The 24,504-nt window shown below is 54.2% G+C and overlaps 1 protein-coding gene across 4 annotated transcripts in view; it reads right to left on the bottom strand.

Moving 5' to 3' along the window:
* AK1 (adenylate kinase 1) overlaps positions 1-23,563 on the bottom strand; it is a 39,996-nt gene extending 16,433 nt beyond the window's left edge. Inside the window, exons 1-8 of one of the 4 annotated variants that reach the window (XM_032797637.1) lie at positions 23,496-23,563; positions 14,861-15,047; positions 14,328-14,489; positions 13,185-13,357; positions 12,839-12,952; positions 11,694-11,885; positions 11,206-11,296; positions 9,874-9,953 (exon numbers count right to left, since the gene is read on the bottom strand). In XM_032797637.1, coding sequence (XP_032653528.1) covers positions 9,874-9,953; positions 11,206-11,296; positions 11,694-11,885; positions 12,839-12,952; positions 13,185-13,357; positions 14,328-14,489; positions 14,861-15,047; positions 23,496-23,549 — 1,053 coding nt within the window. In that variant the 5' untranslated portion in view covers positions 23,550-23,563. Of the gene's footprint in view, positions 1-6,366; positions 6,480-9,873; positions 9,954-11,205; positions 11,297-11,693; positions 11,886-12,838; positions 12,953-13,184; positions 13,358-14,327; positions 14,490-14,860; positions 15,048-22,799; positions 22,883-23,495 lie in introns of those variants that run through there. The other 3 variants (XM_032797636.1, XM_032797638.1, XM_032797641.1) reach the window with 3 other exon arrangements.
* Between the last annotated feature and the right edge of the window lie 941 nt (positions 23,564-24,504).

Raw genomic sequence — 24,504 nt, 5'->3', positions numbered from 1 at the left:
TAAGGTGGCAGCGAGCCCAAGGGAGGGCGGAAATAGCAGCCCCTCAGCTCCCCTGGCAAGTTGAACAGCTCCACAGGGACTAGCCTTTGCCCTCCAGCTTCCATCTCAGCCCCATGAAGCCCTTGGGGGGCTGCCTCGTGACCAGAGAGGCCTAAAGTGAGCGGGTCAGTGGGGCAGTTCCTCTGGAGCTGCGGCTGCTCATGCCAAGGCTGAATGTGGGCTCACGAGGACACCGGAAGTTGATGGGGGAGGCTGGGAGGACAGTTCTGTTGGGGACAGGGGGGAATCTAGGAGTTCACAGAGGCTGGGGAAAAGAGCTACAGCTGGGGTTACAGGGCAATATGGGATGGGGGGTCCCAAACACTGGTGGCTCCAGGGCAGGATTAATCCTAAAATGCCCCAACAAGCAACCTCTTGGCTCAGATCAAGCGTCCTGCCAGTGTAATGCCCAGCAGAGCCCTTTGGGTGCCTGGCAGCATCCGTGCTCCTTCGGCTCAGCATGCTGCCATGGCAGGATAGCCAGCCCCCTGTCTGATACCCCTAGATGCTCCCCTCCACCAGCCAGGCCTCGCTCAGCCCCGAGAAGGGAGGCTCTGAGCACAGAGCTGCGGTTTGACCCCTCCATCTGACCAAGATGGGCTCGTAGCCTCCCCCCAGCCTCTCTCCCTTCCTGCTCCCTCTCACACAGTGAGCAGCGCAAGGGGGTTAGAGGTATGGTTTCCAGTGCTGCCAGCTCACCCCGCCTAGGGACAAGAGCCATTTGCTGTGACGTCCCAGCACTGCTGCAGCCACGGTCTCCACCCTCCCCTGTCCCTTAGGGCTGTGGGCCTGTCCCTGCTCCCACTGAAGCCAATGGAAAAACTCCCACTGGCTTTCAGGAGCTGCAAGATCAGACCTGCTGGCTTTCAATGGGGCACTGCAGACTTTGCATCTCAGGCCACACCACTGAGCAATGGAGAAATTGCCATGCTGGGACTCAAGAGAGCTGGGTTCTGTGCCGGGCTCTGCTATGGACAGGCCATTCTCCATCTACCTGCCTCTGCTTCCCCACCCACGGCCTAGGGGGTAGCTAGCCTGCCTGCCTGCCTGCGGGAAGCACTGTGAGATCCGGGACAGCATGGGAGGTGCTGCGGCGTATTCCTGCTCAGGGCCCCACAGGATCAATGCGACCCAAGCCAGCAGAGTGAGGACGGCATCCCCACATGGGTATCAGCAATTGCAGATGGTGGTAGGTTGCCATTACATCACTCTACTGACTGTGCTGTAGGAGAAGGGAGAGGAGGGGGGCTATCCACTGGCCCAACACTCACCACATGGCTGTCACGCAGCTCCATTCTGCCCATGCCACCAAAGGCTCCATCAACCACTGCTGATCCCCAGACCAGGTACCACAGCGATGGGCCCAGTACAAAACCAGTGTCCCTAGGCAGATAAGACTAGGCAGCGAGAGAGTCGTTTGAGAACACAGGACTGCAAGGGGCCTCTTGGGTCAGTGAGTCCAGTGCTTTGCTGTCACAGGCAACCCCGTCATAGACTCCTGTTCAAAAACGGATCAATCGCCATCTTCAGACTAGCTAGGGCTTGTCAGAGGCCATGTGGTCCCAGCCCGCAGACTCTGAAGGATCATTCATGCTGAGTAACACGCACACTGTAAGCTCAGAGCCTGTCTCTTCCCATGTGTTTGTACAACACCAAGCACAGCGTGGCCTTGCTCCTGAGTGGGCTGGGTGCAGCCATACTACCAATGACTAGCTCCATTATTTTTCCATTTTGAAAAGCCACCGTAGTTTCTCAGGAATGATGCTAGATGGTTAGTCCTGCAGCTGGGAGCCCTCGAGGTACCTCATAGACTTAGACTCATAGACTTTAAGGTCAGAAAGGACCATTATGATCATCTAATCTGACCTTCTGCACAACACAGGACACAGAATCTCACCCACCCACTCCTGTATCAAACCTGCGTCTGAGCCATTGAACTCCTCAAATCATGGTTTAAAGACTTCAAGGTGCAGAGACCCTTCCAGCACGTGACCCATGCTCCGTGCTGCAGAGGAAGACGAAAACCCCCCAGGGCTTCTGCCAGTCTGCCCTGGAAGAAAATTCCTTCCTGACCCCTAATATGGCAATCAGCTAAACCCTGAGCATGTGGGCAAGACTCACCAGCCAGACACCCAGGAAAGAATTCTCTGTAGTAACTCAGATCCCACCCCATCTAACATCCCATCACAGCCACTGGCATATTTACCACTAGTAGTCAAAGACAAATTAATTGCCAAAATTAGGCTATCCCACCATACCATCCCCTCCATAAACTTATCAAGCTTAGTCTTGAAAACAGATATGTCTTTTGTCCCCATTGCTCCCCTTGGAAGGCTGTTCCAGAACTTCACTCCTCTGATGGTTAGAAATCTTCATCTAAATTTCAAGTCTAAACTTCCTAGTGTCCAGTTTATATCCATTTGTTCTTGTGTCCACATTGGTACTGAGCTTAAATAATCCCTCTCCCTCCCTGGTATTTATTCCTTTGATTATATTCTATAGGGCAAATCATTATCTTCCCTCAGCTTTCTTTTGTTAGGCTAAACAAGCCAAGCTCTTTGAATCTCCTTTCATAAGACAGGTTTTCCATTCTCAGATCATCCTTTTAGTAGCCCTTCTCTGTACCTGTTCAGTTTTGAATTCATCCTTCTTAAACATGGGAGACCAGAACTGCAACAGTATTCAGATGAGGTCTTACCAGTGCCTTGTATAACAGTACTAACCCTCCTTATGTCTACTGGAAATACTCGCCATGCATCCCAACGACCACGTTCGATTTTTTCATGGGCCACCATTACATTGGGGCTCATACTTCCATCCTGTGATCAACTAATATTCCTTCTCTGACTTTCAAACTTTTGCCTCCTCAGCTTATAACAATGTTTACACATATTTATAAACACACTTGTTCACAAGCCTTGGGTGGCAGGCCAATCCATTGCCCACAGACAACCTGCCAACCTGAAACGTTATTCTCACCAGCCAACTGCACACCGCCCATAGTAGCTCTAGCTCAGGAACCAATCCATGCAACAAAACCCCGATCAACTTCTGCCACATATCTACACCGGCGACACCATCACAGGGACTAACCAGATTCAGCCACACACCATCAACGGTTCGTTCACCTGCACGCTCCACAATGTAATATCGCCATCATATGCCAGCAATGCCCTCTTGCTATGTAATCAACCCAACTGGACAGTCTCCACGGAAAAGGATAAATGGACACAATCAACCTTAGGAATGGCCATATACCAAAAAACCTGTAGGGAGAGCACTTCAGCCTTCCCTGGCCACACGTATAGCAGACCTTAAGGTGGCCATCTGCAGCAAAAAAACTCAGGACCAGACTTCAAAGAGGAACTGCTGAGCTTCAATTCATCTGAAATTTGGACACCATCAAACTCAGGGTGAACAAAGACCGTGATGGCGCAACTACAGAACCAGTTTTTCTCCCTGTTTTTCACACCTCAACCCTGACAGGGCCTCATCCTCCCTGACTGATACTAACCTCGTTACTCTAGCCTTGCTTGCTAGACTATATATACCTGCCCCTGGAAATTTCCACTACTCAATCTGACGAAGTAGAGTATTTCACCCACGAATAAGCTCATGATCCAAACATCTGTTAGGTCTTAAAAGGTTTGCCACATGGATTCTCTGCTGCTTTTAATAGTTCTTGTTATTACCCTAAGTGCATGACCCTTGCCACTTTTCACTATAAATTCATCCTATTACTACTACTCCAGTTTCCAAGGTATCCAAGATCTTTCCTGTATGATATCCTGTCCTTCTCTGTATTGCAACCCCTCCCCGCTTTGTGTCATCTGCAAACTTTATTAGCACACTCCCACTTTTTGTTGCAAGTGTCAGTAATAAAAAGATTTAAATAAGATTGGTCTCCAAAACTACCCTGAGGAACTCCACTTAGTTGAACCCCTTCCGCCTGACAGTTCACCCTTTCAGTACGACCCGTGTTGTATCTCTCTTTACCAGTTCCTTACTCCGCCTTTCAATTTTCTTATTGAATCCCCCATCTTTCCAATCTAGCCTAATAATTCCCCATGTGGAACCGTATCAAATGCCTACTGAAATCGAGGAAATTAGATCCACTGCGTTTCCTTTGTCTAAAATCTGGTTACCTTCTCAAAGAAGGAGAATCCAGGTTGGTTTGCAGATCTACCTTTGTAAACCATGTTGCTATTTTGTCCAATTTACCATTGACCTCAATGATCCTTAACTATTTCACTTAAATTTTTGTCCAAGACCTTGCACACCAGCATGTCAAACTAACAGGCTCCGATAGTTACTCGAATCACTTTTTTTTCCCTTTCTGAAAAATAGGAACTATGTTAGCAATTTCCAGTGTACGGTACAATCCTGAGTTTACTGTTCATTAAAAATTTCTTGCTAATGGGCTTGCAATTTCATGGTGCCAGTTCCTTTAATATTCTTGGGTGAAGGTTATCTGGGGCCTCTGATTACGTCCATTAAGCTGTTCCAGTTTCATTCTACCTCGGATGTGGTAATATCTACCTCCATATCCCCATTCCATTTGTCATCCTACCATTATCCCTAAGCTCCTCAGTAGATCCTCATTTAAGACTGAGGGAAAGTATTTGTTTAGATTTGGGCCATGCCTAGATTATCCTTAACCTCCACTCCATCTCCAGTGTTTAGCGATCCACTTCTTCTTTCTTTTTTTCTTATTTATTTATTGCTATAGAACCTTTTACTCTTGGTTTTAATTCCCTTTGCAAGGTCCACTTCTACATGGCTTTTGGCCCTCTCTTTATATCACCTCTCTTGATGCTTGTTCATCCAGCTTGGTCTACAACGGTCTGCCTCTGATTTTTTGCCCCTTTCTTGGGATGCAGGCTTCTGATAGTTTCTGCACACTCCACACTCCTCCTCTACCTGACTGCAAAGCACAAGGCCTTGTCTGTCAGGAAGATGCGGCCTTTCCAAGATACCTCTTGTGAAACCCAACTGGGAACATAAGGGGCTGGAACTGGGGGTGCAGTAGCACACCCAGGCTAGAAGTGTTTCCATGAAATGCAGGGTTTACATGTTCCATTCAATGGCTCTTCAGCACCCCCTATCAAACTGTTCCATGTACCCCTGCTGGCAGGGGCGTGGCTGGAATCCTCTCTCCAATCACCAGGGCCCCGGACAGCGATGGGCTCCTAGTACAGCATGCAGGAAGCTCTTGTGCAAATTTTCCCAATGTCTCACTGATTCCTGACCTGCAACACCACCCAGCTACTCCCGTCCTGAGCCCCTCACCCAGCTTGGCCAATGCACCTCAGTCCCGAGCTACAGCATCATCTATCCTGAGTCCCTCTCCCACCACGCCCTGCCAAACCACCCACTCCAAGATGCAATCCCCAACCCCCTCATTCCAACCCAGAGTCCCACAGAACTCCACCAAGGCTCCTCTGTTCTGACTGTAACACCCCCTGCTCTGGGCTTCCCACGGCTCAGTCAATACAACAGCTTTCGAACGTGCTACACCCGCGGCTGTTCCACTCTCGGGCCCCTCCTGTGTCCAGACTGGTGAAATACCCGGGGAGCAAACAGCCAGAGCCGGGCAGACAACACACAGAGGGAGCAGCAAAGCCACCCTCTACCATAGGCTGACTCTCACAAAGCACAGCCAGTACTGCCCACATGTACTGACTCCGGCAGGCACGCAGAGAGCCCAGCAAGGCTGTACCACCCACACAGTGGACACGCCAGCAGGCAGGCCCCAGGAATAATAAACTTTGCATTGTTCTTGCAGAGTCCAGCTGCATAAATCAAGGTCCCCTTGACAATCTTAATTAAGCCTCCTGACTTGCCTGGGTGTGGGGGGAGAAAGGTATTGTCATCCAGATGGGGAAACTGAGCCACAGGAGTCACGTGACCTGCCCAAGGTCATTTTGCGGCCGAGGCAGAGCTGGGATCAGAGGCCAGGAGCCCTCACTTGCAGACTCGAGCTTTCACCACAGTCACAAGCGAACCCAGACGCATACCCAGTGCACATGTGCAGAGCAGCCAGCGAAGGGATAAACATCAACTCATCCGGGGAGCTCTGGGAATCTGGACTGCCCGTGGCAAACAGCTACGGACAGAACCTGCCAGTACCAGCAGCTGCCCCGAGCTGGCTCATGAGCCACATAAGCGTCCCACCACCCTCCCAACTGGCTCCTGGGGCGGGAGAGCAGATGGGAAACAAAACCAGACACTGAGCAGCAGCTGGGAGGGGTCCAAAGCAACCCTCCCCTCCAACAAAACCCTGTTCCCCTGCCCTCCTGCGCAGGCCCTGGGGGCTTTGTGCACTACCTCTCAGCGCTGGGATGCAGACGTGGACGAGGGCAGAGCACAGCCAGGTCCAGTTCTGTGCAGCCAGCTGGCCTGCATGTCCTTCCTCCCTGGCTATTTTTACTCTACATATAAGACTGTCATCCGCACTGCATGCCGGGAGGGGGATTTCTCACAGCCTCTGAGCTGAGCCAGCAGAGACACCTGACTCCCGGGGATGTGATCTGCATAGCAATGATTTAGGGGCGAAGCGGGGAGTGTATGGTGCAGACAAAGAACCCAGTGAGAGCGAGAGCCCAGAGGAGCTGGCTGGAGGCGCTGGAGTCACAGCAGGGAGAATGAGGCCAGGCTCAGCTCAGTTCTTGGGGCCCAATCCTGCTCTCATTGAAGTCAACAGGCAGGGCCAGAATTTGGCCCTTAATCCAGTGTGAGTCCCCTGAAGCCTGTAGCACTACTGCAGATTTGCAGCTCTGTGACTGAGGTCAGAAGGGGGCCCGGCATGTTTGCATGCACAAAGGAGGCTGAAGTGCTGTTGCCTGACCCCCTATTTCCAGTGCTATTTGGCGTGCAGGGGAAAGGTACCATAGCCCTGGGGCAAGGTTCTCTACTGATCCCCAGAGCAGCTGTAGCATAGGCAGCAGCAGGGCAAGCTTTCCCCATATGCGGCTCTGCAAATACGCCCTGGAAGGACCCCCACTCTAGGGCTCGAGGGGAGCTCAGTCCCCACAAGCTGGTCCACCCTGGGGAGGTCAGCTTTTGTGATGTGGCGAGTGGGGACTCACCTCCTGGGAACTGGCTGAAAATCCCTACACACCCCCAGAAGGTCCTTCCTGCGGGGAGACCAAACCGCTCCATGCTCAGTCTAAGGGCGAGCGCTCACTATTTCACCAAGTGGGACATTTTCTGCAGGTGTGGCTAAAATACTCCAGCTACAACAGCCTCTTCCTTGCATCGGCCAGGCACCCAGACAGGCACAGCACAGTCCGGGCCATAAGGGGGTCTCCTTGCTCAGACACATCAGACCCATCTGTCTGTCTCTCCCCATCTGATGGTAGGTGAAAGCAGTTCTTCCTGTCCCCTGCCCCCAGAACTGCACCCAAACAAGTGCTTTGGGGGAGTTAACCCCTGCACTGCTGGGCCCTGCTGCAGCACCAGGGCAAGCAACCCCCCAAAGGACTTGCCTGATGCATGAGGGCAGCAGAAATAGAAAGGGGAGCCATCCAGTGGACCAGGCAGCGCAGCTGTTAAAATGCTGCTGTAGGATCTTCTTCATCTTACTCCCTTTCTCTTGTGTTTCCAGGTGGAGGAAGGAGGCATGAGCGAATGGTTAGAGCATATCGCTGGGAGCCAGGCACTGGGCTTTCATTCCCAGCTCTGCCACTGTCTTGCTGTGTGGCCTTGGGCAAGTCACTTCCCCTCCCTGTGCCTCAGTTTCCCCCCCTGAGGACAGTAGTTTGGGGAGTTGCGAGGCTCGAGTCCCTAGTGCATTTAGAGTACTATTAGAAAGGCCACTCAGCACCTTGAGTTATTGCTCCTGGATTATTCACTGTTTATTTACTTCTGTTGTGTGTGTTCACTTCCTCTGAATGCCAGGAAGTGATGCCAAGTAGTAAGAGGGTAACAGTTACTGATCCGGTGCATTAATACAGCCCCTGGCCTCGGAGATGTCAGAATGGCTGGGTGCCCAGCTCTGGGCCCCATTGCGCTAGGTGCTGTACAGACATGTGGCAAGACACAGTGCCTGCCTCTAGGAGCTTCCAGTCCTGTGTGGGGCCTGAAGGAACCACCCTGGTGGGCGGGAAGCAGCAGGAGGAGGGCGTTTATAATCCCAGCCTGGTCTTTCAAGTGATGCCAGCATTTGGATGCTGAGCCATGTCTTCTGGGCAGGCTCCACGGTGGATGCTGCACAATTGAGGGCTAGCACATCCCCCAACGGCCCCAAGACAAGGGCCACGTGGAATTCATTCCCCTGACCCAGCTAAGCCCTCCCAGCCTGACAACACTGCACCTCCGTCTCCCAGACAATCCGAGCATGGCTCAGGCCAGCTGTTCTGCCTCCAGCCTGACATGCCCACCCACACACGTCCCTCCTTGCTGGGGGCAGTGTGCAATTCACCAGCAGGAACTAGGCCCCTGACACTCAGCTGAGGCTTGCGGTCAACACAGCAGCAGGAGAAAGCAGGGCCCAGGATGGAGGAGCTGGTAGGGTGACCAGAGAGCAAGTGTGAACAAACGGGACAGGGGGTGGGGGTGTGTGTGTAATAGGAGCCTATATAAGAAAAAGACCCAAAAATCGGGATTGTCTCTATAAAATCAGGACATCTGGTCACCCTAGGAGCCGGGGATGGGCAGGGACCATAGGACCGGGCTGGCTTTAACTGACTTTTGGGGACCATGGGTGGAAGGGATTGTCTCTGCTGCCGTGGGGCTGTCCTGGGGGAGGCTTCCCTGCCCCCACACTGACTGGTGTTGGTGGGGGAAGCTTGTCCAGACTGCCCCAGGCAATTGCCACAGGGCTAGTCTCCCCCTGGAAAAGGAGGTTGCAAGTTGCTTTCCAGGGTGAGTTTAGAGCAGAGAGAATGCAGCTGAGTGCTGCTCCACCTCCACCACACCCTCTCAGCCAAACAGAGCCACCAGGTTAGCACGATGCAGGTGATCCGGAATCAGCAGGGGAGAAAAAGCAGTCATCCTGCCCCCCAACCCTCACCCCATGCCCTGCTGCACTAGTGTGAGCCAGGATCCTTCTGGAGCAGACACAGGTGCATCTGTGTCAGCTGCCCAGCTCAGCACAGCCGATGGTATGTGAGGGATGGGCTAGCACAGAGCCTAAGTGGTCTGGAAAAACTGCATGGGCGGGGGTCTCACAACTGGGGAGCTGCAGCTGTGGTAAGATAGGGTTTAAAGTACAGCCCTCAGCAGCTCAGCTCGATGTTAAATGTTCCCTTTGTCGAACTGCAACTCCTTCTGAGCTCCCCAACCAACCGCCACATGCAGTTTGAGCCTTGGCCACATGCCTGCAACTGCTTACTCACCTCACAGCTCTCCCATTAGCCCATCTCCTCTCACTCATGCAGCATAACACACACAGACACACATCAGGGCTCCTGCCCCTTCCAACTCCCGACCTAGAATTATCAAGAGTACATGGCCCATCCCTCTGGGGCTCACCATCCAGCGCCACTTCTCTTCCCGTGGGATCCCCTCCAGCAGCACCCCTTCCCCATTCTCTATCCCCCTACACTCCCTTTCCCTCCTCTCCCTGCCCCACTCTCTCCTCACTGCCCACCCTGCATTCTCTGTTCCCTGCTCTGTGCTGCAGCTGTTTCTGACCTCAGCCCGCTGGCTGTTGATGGCTCCAGCATGTGGACTCTGCTGTATGTTTCCACAGGCCCACGGGAGCGTCCCTGGTTCCTGTTTTTCATCCTTCAAGAGGAAGTTTTGTTAATTTCCAAGCCCGGTCCTGGAAATTCCAATGGCATCTCCCTCAGACTCCTAGCTGGGGCCTGGAGAGCGTCACTGTGGCCTTACCTGCCCTTCCTCATCTTCCTCCTGAGGATGTTCTCTGTTTGCACCATAAGGTGAGTCTAACAGAGCCAACTGCGGCGACCCTAAGCCAGAGAGATAAATAGTCACCAGGAAGCCAAGTCAAACACCCCGAGGGCTTGGGGGGGACAAGTCTCTGAACTGCCCTTCAGACATGGGGAGTGCTGGCAATGGTTTGGGTTTGGAGTCTTCTCAGATCAGCATCTGTAGGGGTAGCTGTCTATCAGAGCCATAACAAACCCTCTGTACCTTAGGAGACCCCCATCCCATCCCTGGCTCCTTCCACCCACCACACACACATTTCCGTGTTCCTCTCAGGGTTATCGGAGCCAGCTGTGCCAATCTGTTCCAGGATCAGATTGCTGTCGCACAAGCCCAGGTACCTCTAAGCTCCGGCACCCTCTTAGGATTGGTTTGCAAGAGGTGACACTGCACAGTGAGTGGGAGATTTAAAGGGCTGATCAGTAGGGCTCTGCAGAGCCACAATGGCGGCCTGCAGCAGATATTAAAGGGAGTGGATGGGGATGAGCTCAGTATTGCAGTGAGATTAGTCGAGGGTCAGTGGGTGTGTGCAGGCACATAGGCATCAGCTGCAAGCTGGAGCAATGGGAATGATGGTAGATGAGTCAGAGAGGAGCTGGAAGCCCCTGCAGGGTAGATGTGGGGAGCCAGGGACCTGCCGTGTGTGTGTGTGTGAGAGAGAGAGAGAAAGAGTGTGTGTGTGTGAGAGAGTGTGTGCACATGCCACATTATTGGATCCTTCCCAAACTGTCCAGGAGGAGGCAGAGATACACAGACCATGTACTGCAGACACCATGGCCCAGTGGGCAGGACACTGGCCTGGGTGTCAAGAGCTCTGAGGTCTGTTCTTGACTGCCACTGGCTTGCCATGTGACCTTGGGCAAGTCGCATGATGCCTCTGTGCCTCAGTTTCCCTATTGAGGTAGTATGGTTTACCCCATGTTATAAGGCACTTTGCCCTTGGCGGTAGTGTCTCCCTGGTAGCTACCTACAGGAAGCAAGGTCTTTGGGGAGATCTGCAGACTCTAGGGGAACAGGCATGTGTTTGGTTAGTGCGTTGGATGGCAGGGGACACTGTGAATGAGAGAGTCTGCCAGCTCTGGGGCTGCCCTAGACTGTGCCATGAGCTGCCTGGACCCCAGCAGCCTATGCAGAGAGGAGGCACAAGCTGCTTCCCTCCATCCAGGGGGTCCCATCTGGACATGGAGTTACAACTCCCAGGGGTCTGTGTTCCCCTGGGCAGCCCAGTTCCCTTGACCAGTCATCCTGACTGCGCCTAAGGGGCTCCGCTCTCACCTGTTGCATCGATGCCATGTGGGAAGAGCCGCTCCTGAACCATAGAGCTGATGTCACCAAATATATCGCCCTCCTCTCTGTCAGCATCAAACTGAAAGAGAAAAGACAGAGATGGCCATCAGTCGGGTTCTGGGGGTGGGGAGGGGTGTGGAGGGGGAAGGGAGACTGGGAACCCCACTCCACTCTGGGATTCAGGACTCCTCCACAGTGACTCCCACCTGCATCTCAGAAGAGCAAGACCTCAGGCCACAGTGCACACTGTGCAGGTCAGTGCACCTGTGAGAGTGCCCCAGGCTTTCCCTTTGTGATGAGTACAAGAGACCTGGACTCAGTATATGTCAAGACCCTAAATCAAGCTGGTGACCAAGACGTCAAGACCCAAGCTTGGATCTGTGCAAGAGTTGGTGTCTGGGACTGCTAACTAGACCAGATTCAGTGGGAAAGGCAGTGTCCCAATCCAGGCGCGGGCTGCCCTGAGAGAGCCTTACCCGGACAATGATGCTCTTTTCCTGGTAATATTTCACAATCAGTGGGATGTTCTGCTTGAAGGTCTCCACCCTCCGGTCAATGGCATGGGCGTTATCGTCCGGCCGGCCCTGCTCCTGCGCCCGTTTCTCCAGACGCTGCCGGAGACGTTGGTTGGAGCAGGCCAAGAAAACCACCAGGTCTGGGGAGCCGATCTGCCAGTGAGAGAGACGAGCACCGATGGCAAGACAGTGGTGAACCCTTCCCTAAGGGGGGTTCTGGAGAGTCCTTGATGGGCCCAACAGGGGTGCTGAGGATTTCAGGGCTACTTGGGAGCCGAGACCCCATCAGCAAAGGGCTCTAATGGCTCCCAGCCCCTCCACATCAACACCCCTCTGTTCCGCAGAGGAGCTGCACATCTCCAATGAATCCTGCCATCCCACAATGGGGTCTGGAGAACCCTGGGGCACCCCTGAATCAGCATGGCCCTGTCTCTCAGGGGCTAGAAGGGTCCAGACATTCCCATGACCCTCAGGGCTGAACTGAGTCAATCATGATCATATCTGGGACCCTGAGAGCAGATGTGACTTTCCCTCTGCAGCACTGGCCTGGCTCTCACCGTCCTCCAGCACTGCGGGAACAATGGCAGGTGCCCGACTTGTCCTCGGAGAGGAGGGGCACTACCGTGGCAGCTCCAAAGCACAGGATGGCACCCGGCGCAGAGTGTGCAGTGGGACCAAAGGTGTGTGTCTTAGGAGAGGAGGGAAAACATAGCTACACAATTGGCCTTGGCCAGCAAAGGGTCACCGAGAGCAATGGTCTTTGTCCTCTGTGTAGTTAGGTTATGCCAGGCCGTGCCCTGTGTCCTCAGAGAGCAGAGCCTGGAGCAGGGGCATACACCCTTAGGCGGGGGGGAGGGGGCAGAATGGAGGGACTCTGCCAAAATCTAATAACCAGAAAAGGGAAAGGATAAAGCAGCACATCCAAGGAGGATAGCACCAGGTGAGGGGATGCTCTTCAGAGAGGTCCAGGGCACAGGTGCCAGAAGAGGGGCACACACCTTCACAGCGGGTGCCTGGTACCCGGTGAGGGCGCAGGGAAAGGCGCAGCCCAGGATGGACAGGAAAGCCTTGTAAAGCCCCTTTGTTTATCCACAGCTGCACCTCACCTGCTCCTCAAAGGTGAAGGCCTGTCCTATTTCCCGCGGGAACCCGTTCACCACGAAGCCTTTGGCATCTTGCTGCTTAATGAACTGCTGCTTCAGCTCCTCAATGGTAGTTTCCTGCAAGGCAAAGAGACCTCTCAAGGGGCTGGTAATGGGGGATGGAGACTGAGCCTCTCACCTACAGGCTGCTGGGCTGAACCCAGCCTGGCTCAGAAGGGACCAAAAAGTCATTCCCAGCTGGTGGCTGCTGGGTGCCCCCGAGTGCAGAAAGCAGGAGCCTCTTGCGGGCTGGATGGATGCCCCTCGGGCCGCGCTGAAGGGGTGATAGGAAGCTCTGGCCAGGACTCACTGGCGGGGCCAGTTCCCCGTTGGCGATGATCTTGGCGATCAGCTCCCACTTCCTGTCGCTAGTGGCATGGTGGATCAGCTGGTTGCGCAAGATCTCACCCACCGAGATGCAGATGAAGCCGAAGTGGGAGGCCATCTTGGTGCTCTGAGTGCCCTTCCCGCTGCCTGGGCCTCCTGCGAAGCAAGAGAGGGTCAAGGAGGCATCTGTGCCTGAGCATCCCCAAGCCTTGGCCAAGAGGCTCTTTCCTTGCCCTGCCAAGGTTTTCCCCAAGGGGTACGTGTGTGTGCAAGTAAGTTACCTACTAGCAGCTCTGGAAAAGCTCAAGTGGTAGTTGTTGTGCTTTTCAAGAAAGAGAACACGGGCTCTACTCCTGGTTTCCCAGATACTCAAGCATTTATCAAGCACCTGTGTCCGTTCTCTGCAGTATGCGCCTTCCACACAGAGGTGCCAGGGTCGAGTCCCCTGTATGGTATTAACCAGCTTTGGGCTTCTTCACTGAATTGATGAATGAGCCTCCAATAAGGCAGCTGAGTTCCCACCATTGAGTACAAAGGCCTGGTTCTTCTCTCACCTACACTGGTGTAAATCATGAGGAAGCAGTTGAATTTCACTGATGTAAGTGTGGGGAGAAGCTGGCTGTAGGCATTAAAGGGGTAGGAGGCCATTTCCCCCAAAATAGCTACACTAGCAACAACATATGTAATTGAGACAACAACCAAATTCCCTCCAAACTCATCAGGAATGGTGGGGAAATAGAGGAGGAAGCAGCCATCCTTAGGGGAATAATAATCCTTCTCCAGCTCCTCCCATTCCAGGATCTCAAAGAGCTTAACACATATTTATGAATTAACCCCTTCCAGCCCCCAGCAAAGCAGTGCAGCATTATTGCCTTTTTACAGATGTGGAAACTGAGGCTTGCAAATTGTCCTCTTCCTTAGTATGTGGCTGTCTAATAGGGAAACCCACTGGAGATTACAGGATGCTTCTTCGTTTGTCTCCCATCTCTATCTCCCTGTCCTTCCTCTGCCTCTCTTCTCCCCTCCTTCTCCCTCTCTCATGCTCAGTTATTCCTCTGCCTCTCTCCAGAGGGATTACCCAAGGTGCATGGCTCATCCCACAGCTGCAGGTAAGCAAGTTTCTCACCGATCACAAAGATGATTTTGGGGCGGGGTCTACTGGGGTTGAAGACGTCATACTCCTGGATCAGTCCAGTGGACTCTGTCATGTCCGAGTCACTCTCGATGGAGAACTGGCTCTGGATGGGTGGCAGGCACTCATACCGGCGGTATGGCCCTGCAAGGGAGTCTGCAGGAGAAACCAGGGGCAATGCATCAGCTGCAGTGGGACTGCACACGGCCCACTCAGGTGGCTGGAGTGCTGCTACACTGAGGAGCTGAGCTGAGTGGCACATACGGATATAGGACACATGGGTGAGCCAGCTAAGACAGGTGTGCATGCAGGTGGGCAACAGGTATGTGCCTGGGCATGTGCAGATGCATACAAGTCTGTGCCAACCTGTGGGCAGACATGCTCACGCATGTGCACTGAGATCTGTGAGCATTTGCACCTGCATGGTCTTTGTGTTGTTCTCAGGCCCCCAAGAAAGTCTGCCCATGAGCAGTCCTGCCCCTGATCCCCCCCTCTCTGAACAGGCACCAGCTCAAGGTGCAGCTCACCTGTCCAGAAAATGGATTTCTTCCCTTGCCCACCATTGACGGGGGGTAAGGTCCACCGCTCCTGGCCAATGAAAGTGTCCCATTGCACCTTCTCGGGACCACCCAGCTCCCGGACCTTCTGCAAGCAGCACTGCAGGTAGTCGATGGGGTCCTCAGGGCAGTAATACATCAAGCCTGTTAGCATGCTCTGGGAAGGAAGCAGACACAGGTCAGACAAGGCGGGGTGAGAGACAGCAGGGAAAAGAGAGGGAGAATTGGGTGGCAAGATTCTGCAGAGCATGGGAGCAGTGATGAAATCTGTGGAGTGCTGGAATCACCTCTTTCTGTTCCTGCTGGGTGGCTGCATGGCTCTGGTGTACTAGGAGGAGGGATGGAGATGAGGGAGGTACTTGTCCCTCCAGGAGCCTAACAGGACACCATACAGCCCTAGTCCTGGCGTGTGTTTATGCTCAGAGACTAACGCTTTCATTACACTGGTGGGTGCCTTGGTTTTACTATGCTTGACGCCTGCATATCTTGCAGTCCAAGGAGACAGTGAGCAAGGCCTGGCTATTCTCAGGTGTGAGGGGGCACCTTCCTCTGAAGCCTGTGGTACTGATGGCTGCAAACACTGGACACTGGGCTGGTTTGACCATAGGGCTGATCCAGTCTGGCAGTTCCTAGAAGAAGGAAAAGCGGCTCAGGAATGTCCATCACACCCGGACTCAGCCAGAACACAAATGCACCCATTGGCAGGAAGAAAAAGGAAGCCGCAGAAGGACTCTAAACCAAGCTGATCTCCACAGAGATTCCACTTGGCTATGAGCAGACTCCTCCCAGCTTCCTTTAGGGACTCAAGGCAGGAGAAAGGCTCTCTGGGGCGCCACGGGTCAGGGATGGCAGTGGCAGCCTGCAGCTTTCTCGTGAACTCCGTAAACAACTGGCTAATGTGGGAGCTGGACAGAAAAGGGGGACACGAGGGTAGCAGAGAGGTAGATAAGCACGCACCCAGTGGCCAAAGTTGGTACTCCAGGGCAGGGGGGTTACTGTATCTCGTGAGCCCTGGGACAGGTGGCTGTCCACAGAAGGGAAGCACTGGAAAGGGGTCCCAAAAGAAACTCCACCCCCAAGGGTTTTAGCAGCACAATGTAGGAGACATGGGAGAGGTTTTCAGGGGGCTAGAAGGACCTTTGAGGATTTGGGTCAAAACAACTCATGTAACTTACATCCCAATCTGCGCCTGAATTACCTCCTCTGTCCATACCATGCCGCAGTTTGGGGCAAGACCCGCACCAAGACACAGTCACATTTCCACTGCTGCCCTGAAGCAGCCAGGGAGCTCCAGCACAGAGATAGGATTAAACCACTTCCCTATATAGCAAGGCAGGGAGTCTACTGCTTAGGACAGGGCAATGGGAGTGAAGAGACCTGGGTTTCATGTGTGGCTCTGCCACTGACTCACTGTGTGACCTTGGACAAATCACATCACCTCTCCATGCCTGTTTCCATCTTTGTCACACGGAGCTGATGATCCTGGCCCACCCTGAGGAAAGGTGCAATTACAGCTCAGCATCCAGGCCCCTCTCTCCAGCAATGTTATACCATGTTCTCTCTGCTTGCTGGCAGCCAGCACAGTGTAGCCCCCACTATTACATCACCTGCTCTAGTGAACCATGGTCATGCTGGGCCCACTAAACTGAGACATGACTCGCCTGCGATATTCTCCGGGCTAGCGCACAGATTCCGAGCACCGAGGCTTGACCATGTCACCTTCACTGCTAGTACAGAACAGCACCTGGGAACCGGCCCACAGATACAGATACAGCACATTGGCTGTGGGTCAGATTCTGCAGTTCACACCAGAGAAGGAACTCAGGAGAGTGGTAGAATAAGGTCCTAGTTGGTGTGAGTGACGGTGGTGGAATCCAGCCCTATCTTATCAGTGCTTAGCAGAGCAGATATCCTCAAAGCACTTTGCAAATATTCACTAACAAATCCTCTTATCAGCCTGCTGAGGCAGGTACCTACAGAGGAGAGAAGTGAAGCATAGAGAAGTGCCAGGTGTCCTGATTCCTCTGCTCCAACCCTTCAGCTCACCTATGTCTCTCTCAGTGTGTGGTATCCACTGCATGATGCTCCCGGGGATAACCAAGGAGCAATAATGAGAGACAAGTGCAGTCTCTGAGCCACATGACCACAGGGTCGCTTACAGCCCTGTGCAGGCGGGAAAATCGCCTTCTTTGATTCCCACTGGAGCTGGTGCTGCTGGCAATGCTGCTCGCTTGTTATATTAATGAGCCACAGCTCGCTCATTTCCATGTCAGTGTTTGCTAACACCCACGATGAGAAGCTTCAAGCACCTCCAACCACTTGAAGCAGCTAGGAACAAAATGGGGGGTGGTGGAAGGGGAGCATGGACGCTCCAGCCCAGCCACAGGAACACACACAGCCTGTGTTGGGGGAGAGGGGTGCATCTGGCAGGATCAAAGCCAACTGCAGGGGATATGAGTGCCACGGCTCCTTTCAAAGTGGTTCCTTCAAAGCGCTGTTGCATGAGAGAGCCTAGGTCTGGGAGCGGTGAGTGCTCCAAGCCAGGACACAGAGGTTTGCAGGTTGCTATGGGCCCCGTCCGGAAGAGTCTTCTGCCATTGGAGAATCATAAATCCCTAGCTCTTGTCATCAGGCGAATGCCAAGCGCTCAGCAAAGATTTGAGAGTTGCAGATGTTAGGCCCAGAAGAGATCATTAGTCACTCACTCTGTTTGCCCTCCTGTAGGACACAGGCTAGAAAATCTCAGCTCGTTACCTGTCTCCTGTGCACATCTTCCGGGAAGGTGTCCAGTCTTGTCTTGAAAACCTCACCAGACGAAGAATCCACCACTGCCCTGAAAGGTTGTTCCTATGGTTAATCACCCTCACCATTAAACAAAATGCTGCCTTATTTCTTCTCTCGATTTGTCTGGATTCAGCTTCCAGCCATCAGTTCTCACCATACCTGTGCATTCAAGGGCTCGTTAGGGATTTTTTCCCCACAGAAGTCCCTATACGCAGGGAGCCAGATCAGAGAGGGGAAGGGACTTGCTCAAGGCCGTAGAAAGCATCAGTGATAGAGCTAGGAAGGGCGCTCGGGAGCTCCCCCCTCATCACGTCACACCCTTGCACCGAGAGCCCTGCTGGGGGGCCGCTGCACTCAGACAGGGCTTGGACTGAACATTTTTCTATAGGGCCCTCCCCGCACGTGCCTTTTCATGCCCTTCCCTGAGTCCCTCCCGACTCTCTTCCCCACTCCTTCACTAGGGTGGGCGAGCCACATCTTGGAGGATGAATTTCTAGAGGCAAGCGAAGATTAGGGGGAGGAAGAGGCAGCAAGACGCCACAGTGACGGGCACTGTGTATGAACCCTGAGAGAGAATGAGTCAGCCATTCTGCCCTGACTTGCCAAGGTGACTGCAGGATCGGGGCAACCAAGCAGCTCAAAGGGTCCTGGCAAGTTGCCGGGGCAGCCCTTAGAATTAACCCTTCAGTGACCCAGGTACCAAGCTCTGGATGCAATTTTGAATGGGCAGTCAAATAAACATGGCCTCACACAGCCAGCAACATCCCCCTGAAAAGCAAACAGTCACGCCCACCAGGGAGGGGACCGGACTAGGGCTCTCCATTCACAAGCCTGGATCACTCTCTATCCCCTAGTAGAGGTAGCTGGACTCCAGCAAGCCACGTGCTGAAAGCCAAAGTTCCAGTGTCACCAGTGTGGCTGAACCAAGGGCTGGTTTTGGAACCCGAGAGCCCTCCACTGGAGGGTGGTAGGAGACCACAGGGTTTTCTTCCAGCCTGTTGTCCCAGTAACAATGTCAGCACTTTCCATACACTGTCAGGCAAGAGAGAGCAGTCTCGTGCATTATGCTCACATGGCAAATGGACAGACTGTGGTTCACACACACTTTTGCTGGCTTGACACTGAATCCAGCAGAAGCCAGGCTGCCCAAAAACATTGCCAGAGGACAGACAGATACAGACACACAAATGCATCGCATCATTAATATAGATTTTTTTGAATTCCTGGAATGCTCTGGGCCACTGAGAACTAACCAGCATGCAGCAGGCAAGTCATCCTAATGCTGCAAGGATTGGTGGCACTCAGGGCCCACAAAGTAGAAACTCCTCTGTTCACCTCCCTGTGCTGGGGCCAGTCAGGTTCTCTTACTCCACAATGGTGACATTTACACCATTACAGCGGGTCCACGTGAAGCTTCAGGTTAAGGGTTTAAGTGCTGGAGGGGCTTTGAATTTCATTCTTCCTTAGGAACGATCTACAGCTTTCTGCAGTGGGGAAGGCCGATCCTCATGCTTCAAGGCATAAGGTGATCACCAGCTGGGGTCAGGATGAAATTCTTCTTCCTGGTTCAGAACTGAGCAGGTGCATAATAGACAGGGACTATAGAAACCAGAGGGAGATTTGGGCCAGATCTCCGGGGCTTTATGTGCTCATTCCGTTTCTGCCTCTGCTCAGCTCTGTGTTTTCAAGCCAGCTGTTACTATAAAACCAAAGGAAAGCCCTTCACAAAACACGAGTAGGGTTATTAGTATGAGCGGCTCCTGCTGGAGCCCATTTTATAGCTGCTCCATAATATTTCGCCCCCTGCCATCGTAGGAGCCCAAGAGTATGGAGCTAATTTCGCAGCACATGCCACTCTCGGCCCAATTTGTAAGGACCGTGGTGAATCTCTCAGTTAATTCAATCATCAAGACTGTCTGATGCCGGCCTTGCTGCTGTGCTGTTAGTGCTTCTTATATATAGGGCCAAGCTCTCGACTCCATTACACCAGTGTAAATCAGGAGTCCACTGAAATCAGTAAAGTTGCTCTGCATTTAGGTTGTAGTTCATGGTCTGGTTCTTCTTCTCCCCACCCAATGCAGCATGGCCTTGTTAAACAGGAAGCACATCAATCTGTTAAACCAGGATATCCAGTCACACTTCATAGGGGTGTTGTGGGGGGGGGGGAGGAAGCCCCCTCAAAAATCAAGCAGCAGAGAGATCACTCAAGCAGTTGTCCCTTTAAAAGGTACAGCAGTTTGGAATTCTATACCAGATGCTCCTGCTGGTGAATGGGACGCTGGACAGTACATCAGCTAGCTGCTTGCAGAAAAATAGCCAGATGCCACATGGGTAACAATGCCATCCCTGAGAGTAACCCCGCAAAACCCCACGAAGACAAATGTGGTCAATTCAGCTCTGGGCTCACCTACTCTGGGTTAGATCCAGGGACAGACACTGGGGCAAGCAAGAGGAGAATCAGGCCCATTCTCTCAATCCACACCCCACATTGCCTGGATTCGAGAGGCGAGAAAGCAGGCACCTAATTTTAATTCTGCCTAGAGTGAAAGCCTGAATGATACCAAGAAGGTTGGGGAGGCCAGAAAGCCATAGGGAGAGCCTACATCCTCAGCACAGGTGGGAAATCCACACACGCAGATTTACTGGATCTCTAATCAGGACAGGACAGTACTGGAGGCAGCAGGTTTCCAGATCAGAGAGGGCTGGGCCATTCCTATCGTCCTTTGAACCTGCCTTTTCTGAGCCTACCCAACTACTGGATGTGGCTGGGCAAAACATACTGCCCATTGGACCAGATATAGCCACAGCCTCCTCACAGAGGTACGGTAGGGAAGGGGACGTGGGGACAGGAAGCACAGGGAGGGGTAAAGCAGATGAGGGTACACAAGAAGGTGGGTTATTCAAGAGCAGGAAGATTCAGGGTGAAGGGGCACTTACGGGGGGGTAGGGTCTACAGGCAAGAGTGGGGATTGGGATGAAGGTAAATGACAAGGGGGTAACTGAACAACTCATGCAGGGGAAAGAGGTACAGGGGAGAGAGGGGAGAGAACAGAAGGAGCCCAGGGATATTAGGGGAGAATGGACTGGGGTGCTGGTGGAGGGCATGGTATATGAGGGGAGGGGAATATTATGAAGGTGCTGGAGGCCTTGAGATATGAGGGGAGGTGAAGGGAAGGGATGTAGTGGGATGGTGGCAGAGGACAGGGGGTTTGAGGGGAGGTGGAGGGGAGGGATGTGGAGGGAGGGTGGCAGAGGATGGGGTATGAGGGGAGGTGGAGGGGAGGGATGTGGAGGGAGGGTAGCAGAGGACAGGGTGTGAGGGGAGGTGAAGGGGAAGATGTGGAGGGTTGGTGGCAGAGAACAGGGTGTGTGGGGAGGTGGAGGGGAGGGATGGGGCGGGAGGGTGGCAGGGGACAGGAGGTGTAAGGGGAGATGAAGGGGAGGATGTAGAGGGAAGCTGACAGGGGACATGAGGGGAGGTGGAGGGGAGGGATGTGGAAGGAGGGTAGCAGAGGGCAGGGTGTGCGGGGAGGTGGAGGGGAGGATGTAGAGGGAGGGTGGCAGGGGACAGGGTGTGAGGGGAGGATGTGGAGGGAGGGTGGCAGAGGACAGGAGGTTTGAGGGGAGTTGGAGGGGAGGATATGGAGGGAAGCTGGCAGAGGACAGGGGATGTGATGGGAGGTGGAGGGGAGGATGTGGAGGGAGGGTGGCAGAGGACAGGGGGTTTGAAGGGAGGTAGAGGGGAGGATGTGGAGGGAGGTGGCAGAGGACAGGGGGCGTGAGGGGAGGTGGAGGGGAGGATGTAGAGGACAGGAAAAAATTTTTCGTGAGGGAAAGTGGAAGGGAGGTTGTACGGAGGACAGGGGCGTTGAGGGAGATGGAGGGAGTTGGAGAGGATGTAGAGACAGGGCATGAGGGAAGTGGAGGGGAGGATTAAGAGAGTGGCAGAGGACAGGGGGTGGGGGAAGTGGAGGAGGATGTAGAACAGGTGGGTAGGGAGGTGTGAGTGAGATGTAGAGAGGTGGCAGAGGACAGGGGCGTGAGGGAGATGAGGGAGGATGTGTGAGGAGAGGTTGGCAGGACAGGGGACCATATAAAGCGGCGGGAGGGGAAGTGGAGGGGAGGATGTAGGACAGGTGGTGTGGGCAGGGAGGAGGAAGTAGAGGGAGTGGCAGAGGACAAGAGGGCTATGAGGGGGATGGAGGAGAGGATGTAAAGGGAGTGGCAGAGACAGGTGTGAGTGAGAGGTGAGGATTGGAGGATGTGGCAGAGGACAGGGGCGTGAGGGGAAGTGGAGGGAGGATGTAGAGGACAGGTGGGTGAGGGAGGTGGAGGGGAGATTGTAGAGGAGGTGCAGAGGACAGGGCCGTGAGGGGGAGATGGAGGGAGATGTTGGAGAGGTGGCACGGAGGAAGGGGTGTTTGAGGGGAGTGGAGGGAGGGATTGAGGGAGTGTATGGAGGACAGGGCTACGTGAGGGAATGGAGGGAGGATGTAGTGGACAGGTGTGTGGGCAGGTGGAGGGAGATCTGAAGGGAGGCGGCAGAGGACGGGGCATGAGGGAAGTTGGAGGGGAGGATTGTAGAGGAGGTGGCAGAGACAGGGGGCGCGTGAGGGAAGTGGAGGAGGATGTATAGAGGAGGTGCAAGAACCAGGGGGCCGGTTGAGGAATTGGAGGAGGTTTAGGGACAGGGGATGAGGGAGGTGGAGGAGGATGTGGAGGAGGTGCAGAGACAGGGCGTGAGGGGAAGTGGAGGGAGAGGAGTAGAGACAGGTGTTCTTGGGCAGTGGAGGGGAGGATGTTAGAGGGAGGTGGCAGAGGACAGGGGCATGAGGGGAGGTGGAGGAGGTGCAGAGACAGGGGTTGTGAAGGGGAGGGTGAGGGGAGAGGCTGCCAAGGGGATAGGGACGTGGGAGGGGAGGGGGAAAGGCGGAGGGTACGAGGCTTGGGGGGGTTACCGGGGGATGGGATGTCTGGGGTCCGGGACACTCTGCGCAAAGGGGGCTGCAGCTGCACCCGGGACCGGGAGAGCCTGCCCCCCCCCCGGCGCTTGGCTGGGATCTCCCAGCGCGGAGCGCGGCGCAGCCCCTCCGCCCCAGGCCGGTCTCCTGCCCCCGGCGCTCACCTCGAAAAGCTGCGGGATCGCTCTGCGCGACAGATAGTCCTGCGCGTCCGCCGCGGTCATGCTGCAGCTCATAGCGCCGGCCCGGCCGGGCAGGCTCCTCCCGCGGGCTGGGGCAGGAGGAGCCGGGTCCTCCCCCTCCCCTGCGCCTGTGGCAGGTGCCCCTCCCCTGCTGGGGAGAGGGTCGGGAGACCGGGCTGCAGGGTGGGTCTTGGAGGAGGGACTGGGAGCTGCAGGCTGTGGGTCCCGAGCTCTAGGATCTGGGGGTTGGAGGCCTGGGGCAGGGAGCTATGGCGCTGGGGCTGCAGGCTTGGGGGTGGTGGCGGCAGGGTGATGTCTCTCTGGAGGGACTGGGGGGCTGCAGGATCGGGGGAGAGGCAGGCTGTGGGGCTGGGACTGCGGGATTTAGGGGTGAGATGCAGGCTCTGGGGCTGTAGGATCTGGGGAGAGGAGGAGCTGCAGGCTGGTGGGTCAGGGGCTGCTGCTGGGGGCGGGGGCAGGGGGAAGGAGGGACAGGTGCAGGCTGTGGGTCCGGGGCTGGGGGCTGCCGTGAAGCCACTAGAAATGAGGCTGCGGTTCAAGCAGCTGAGAAGACGAGTCTGGCAGACACCTCAGTCTACTGACTGCTGCCGAGTGGCAATAGAGTCAGAAGCTGCCTTCCACCCACCCCCTGCCCTCACAGGGCTGGATAAAGATCACCTGTCCTCTCAGTGAATCACGTTCCACTTGCAGGGGTCTTTTGGCTGCCGTCATCCAATCAGCTCTCCAGCGGGGGGTTCAGGAGAAAAGGGCAGACCTTGAATTTCTAGGAGAAAACAGAAGCAGACACCCCACCCCCTCGTTTCTGGATTGGAGGGGTCCCTTTTCAGGCCTTTTTCCTGCACCACAAGGAAGCAAAGTCAGGTCTAGTTCTGTTTAGCTTTGCTGTGGCAGCCCCAATCCTGCCCTAGGGCCAGCACCAGTATCACTATCTCCCAGCCTGAAGATGCACAAGAAGGACCCCAAAACGGCCACAAATACGCAGGACTTATGTAACATGAGGAACTATCAGGCGGAGATCAGGCCGCACTTCATAGGCTGCACCCAGACACCACAAAGATGGCCCTTCCCAGGTAACATATGGGCTGAGCAATCAGGCACATCGGTATCCCTCCCTACTATCATTTTACCTGCAGGACCCTTGGGACTTGAAATCCTGATGCTGGACTAGTCAGATTAGGAAGGTGTGTACATAGCAACTATGGCTTTGCTTTACAACGTAACTGTTTATTGTGGGGGGGGGGGGGCTATAGCAAAGGGCAATTGAGATCAGCCAGCATCAGAAATTGGTCCTCAACTGTGTCTTGTTTTGTTCAAATTTTGCCAGGGCCTGGCTTTTTCCTCTATCTAGCACCCATCACCAATGTATCTGGACAACTTCCCACTATTAATAGATGTGGGCCCACAACGCACCTGAATGAGAGGGAAGGAGTATGAGCCCCATGGCAAACTCACAGGGAGATTAAGGGCTTTCCCCATAAGACCTTTCTTCCTTCCACTCTCCCGTCTGTCCTAGCAAGAACCTTCCACCACCGACCACTATGCTGGACTCTGCTTTTCAGAAGCATTCACACTGGAGACCTAGAGAAAACTACATGGGAAAGGAGGTCACAGTATTATACAGTTCACAGGGCTGGCGGGTGAGAGGGCATCAAACACTTTAATGAAC

The sequence above is a fragment of the Chelonoidis abingdonii genome, chromosome 24, assembly GCF_003597395.2.
Source record: "Chelonoidis abingdonii isolate Lonesome George chromosome 24, CheloAbing_2.0, whole genome shotgun sequence".
Taxonomy (NCBI): Eukaryota; Metazoa; Chordata; order Testudines; family Testudinidae; genus Chelonoidis; species Chelonoidis abingdonii.
This window is presented reverse-complemented; position numbering and strand designations above follow the sequence as displayed.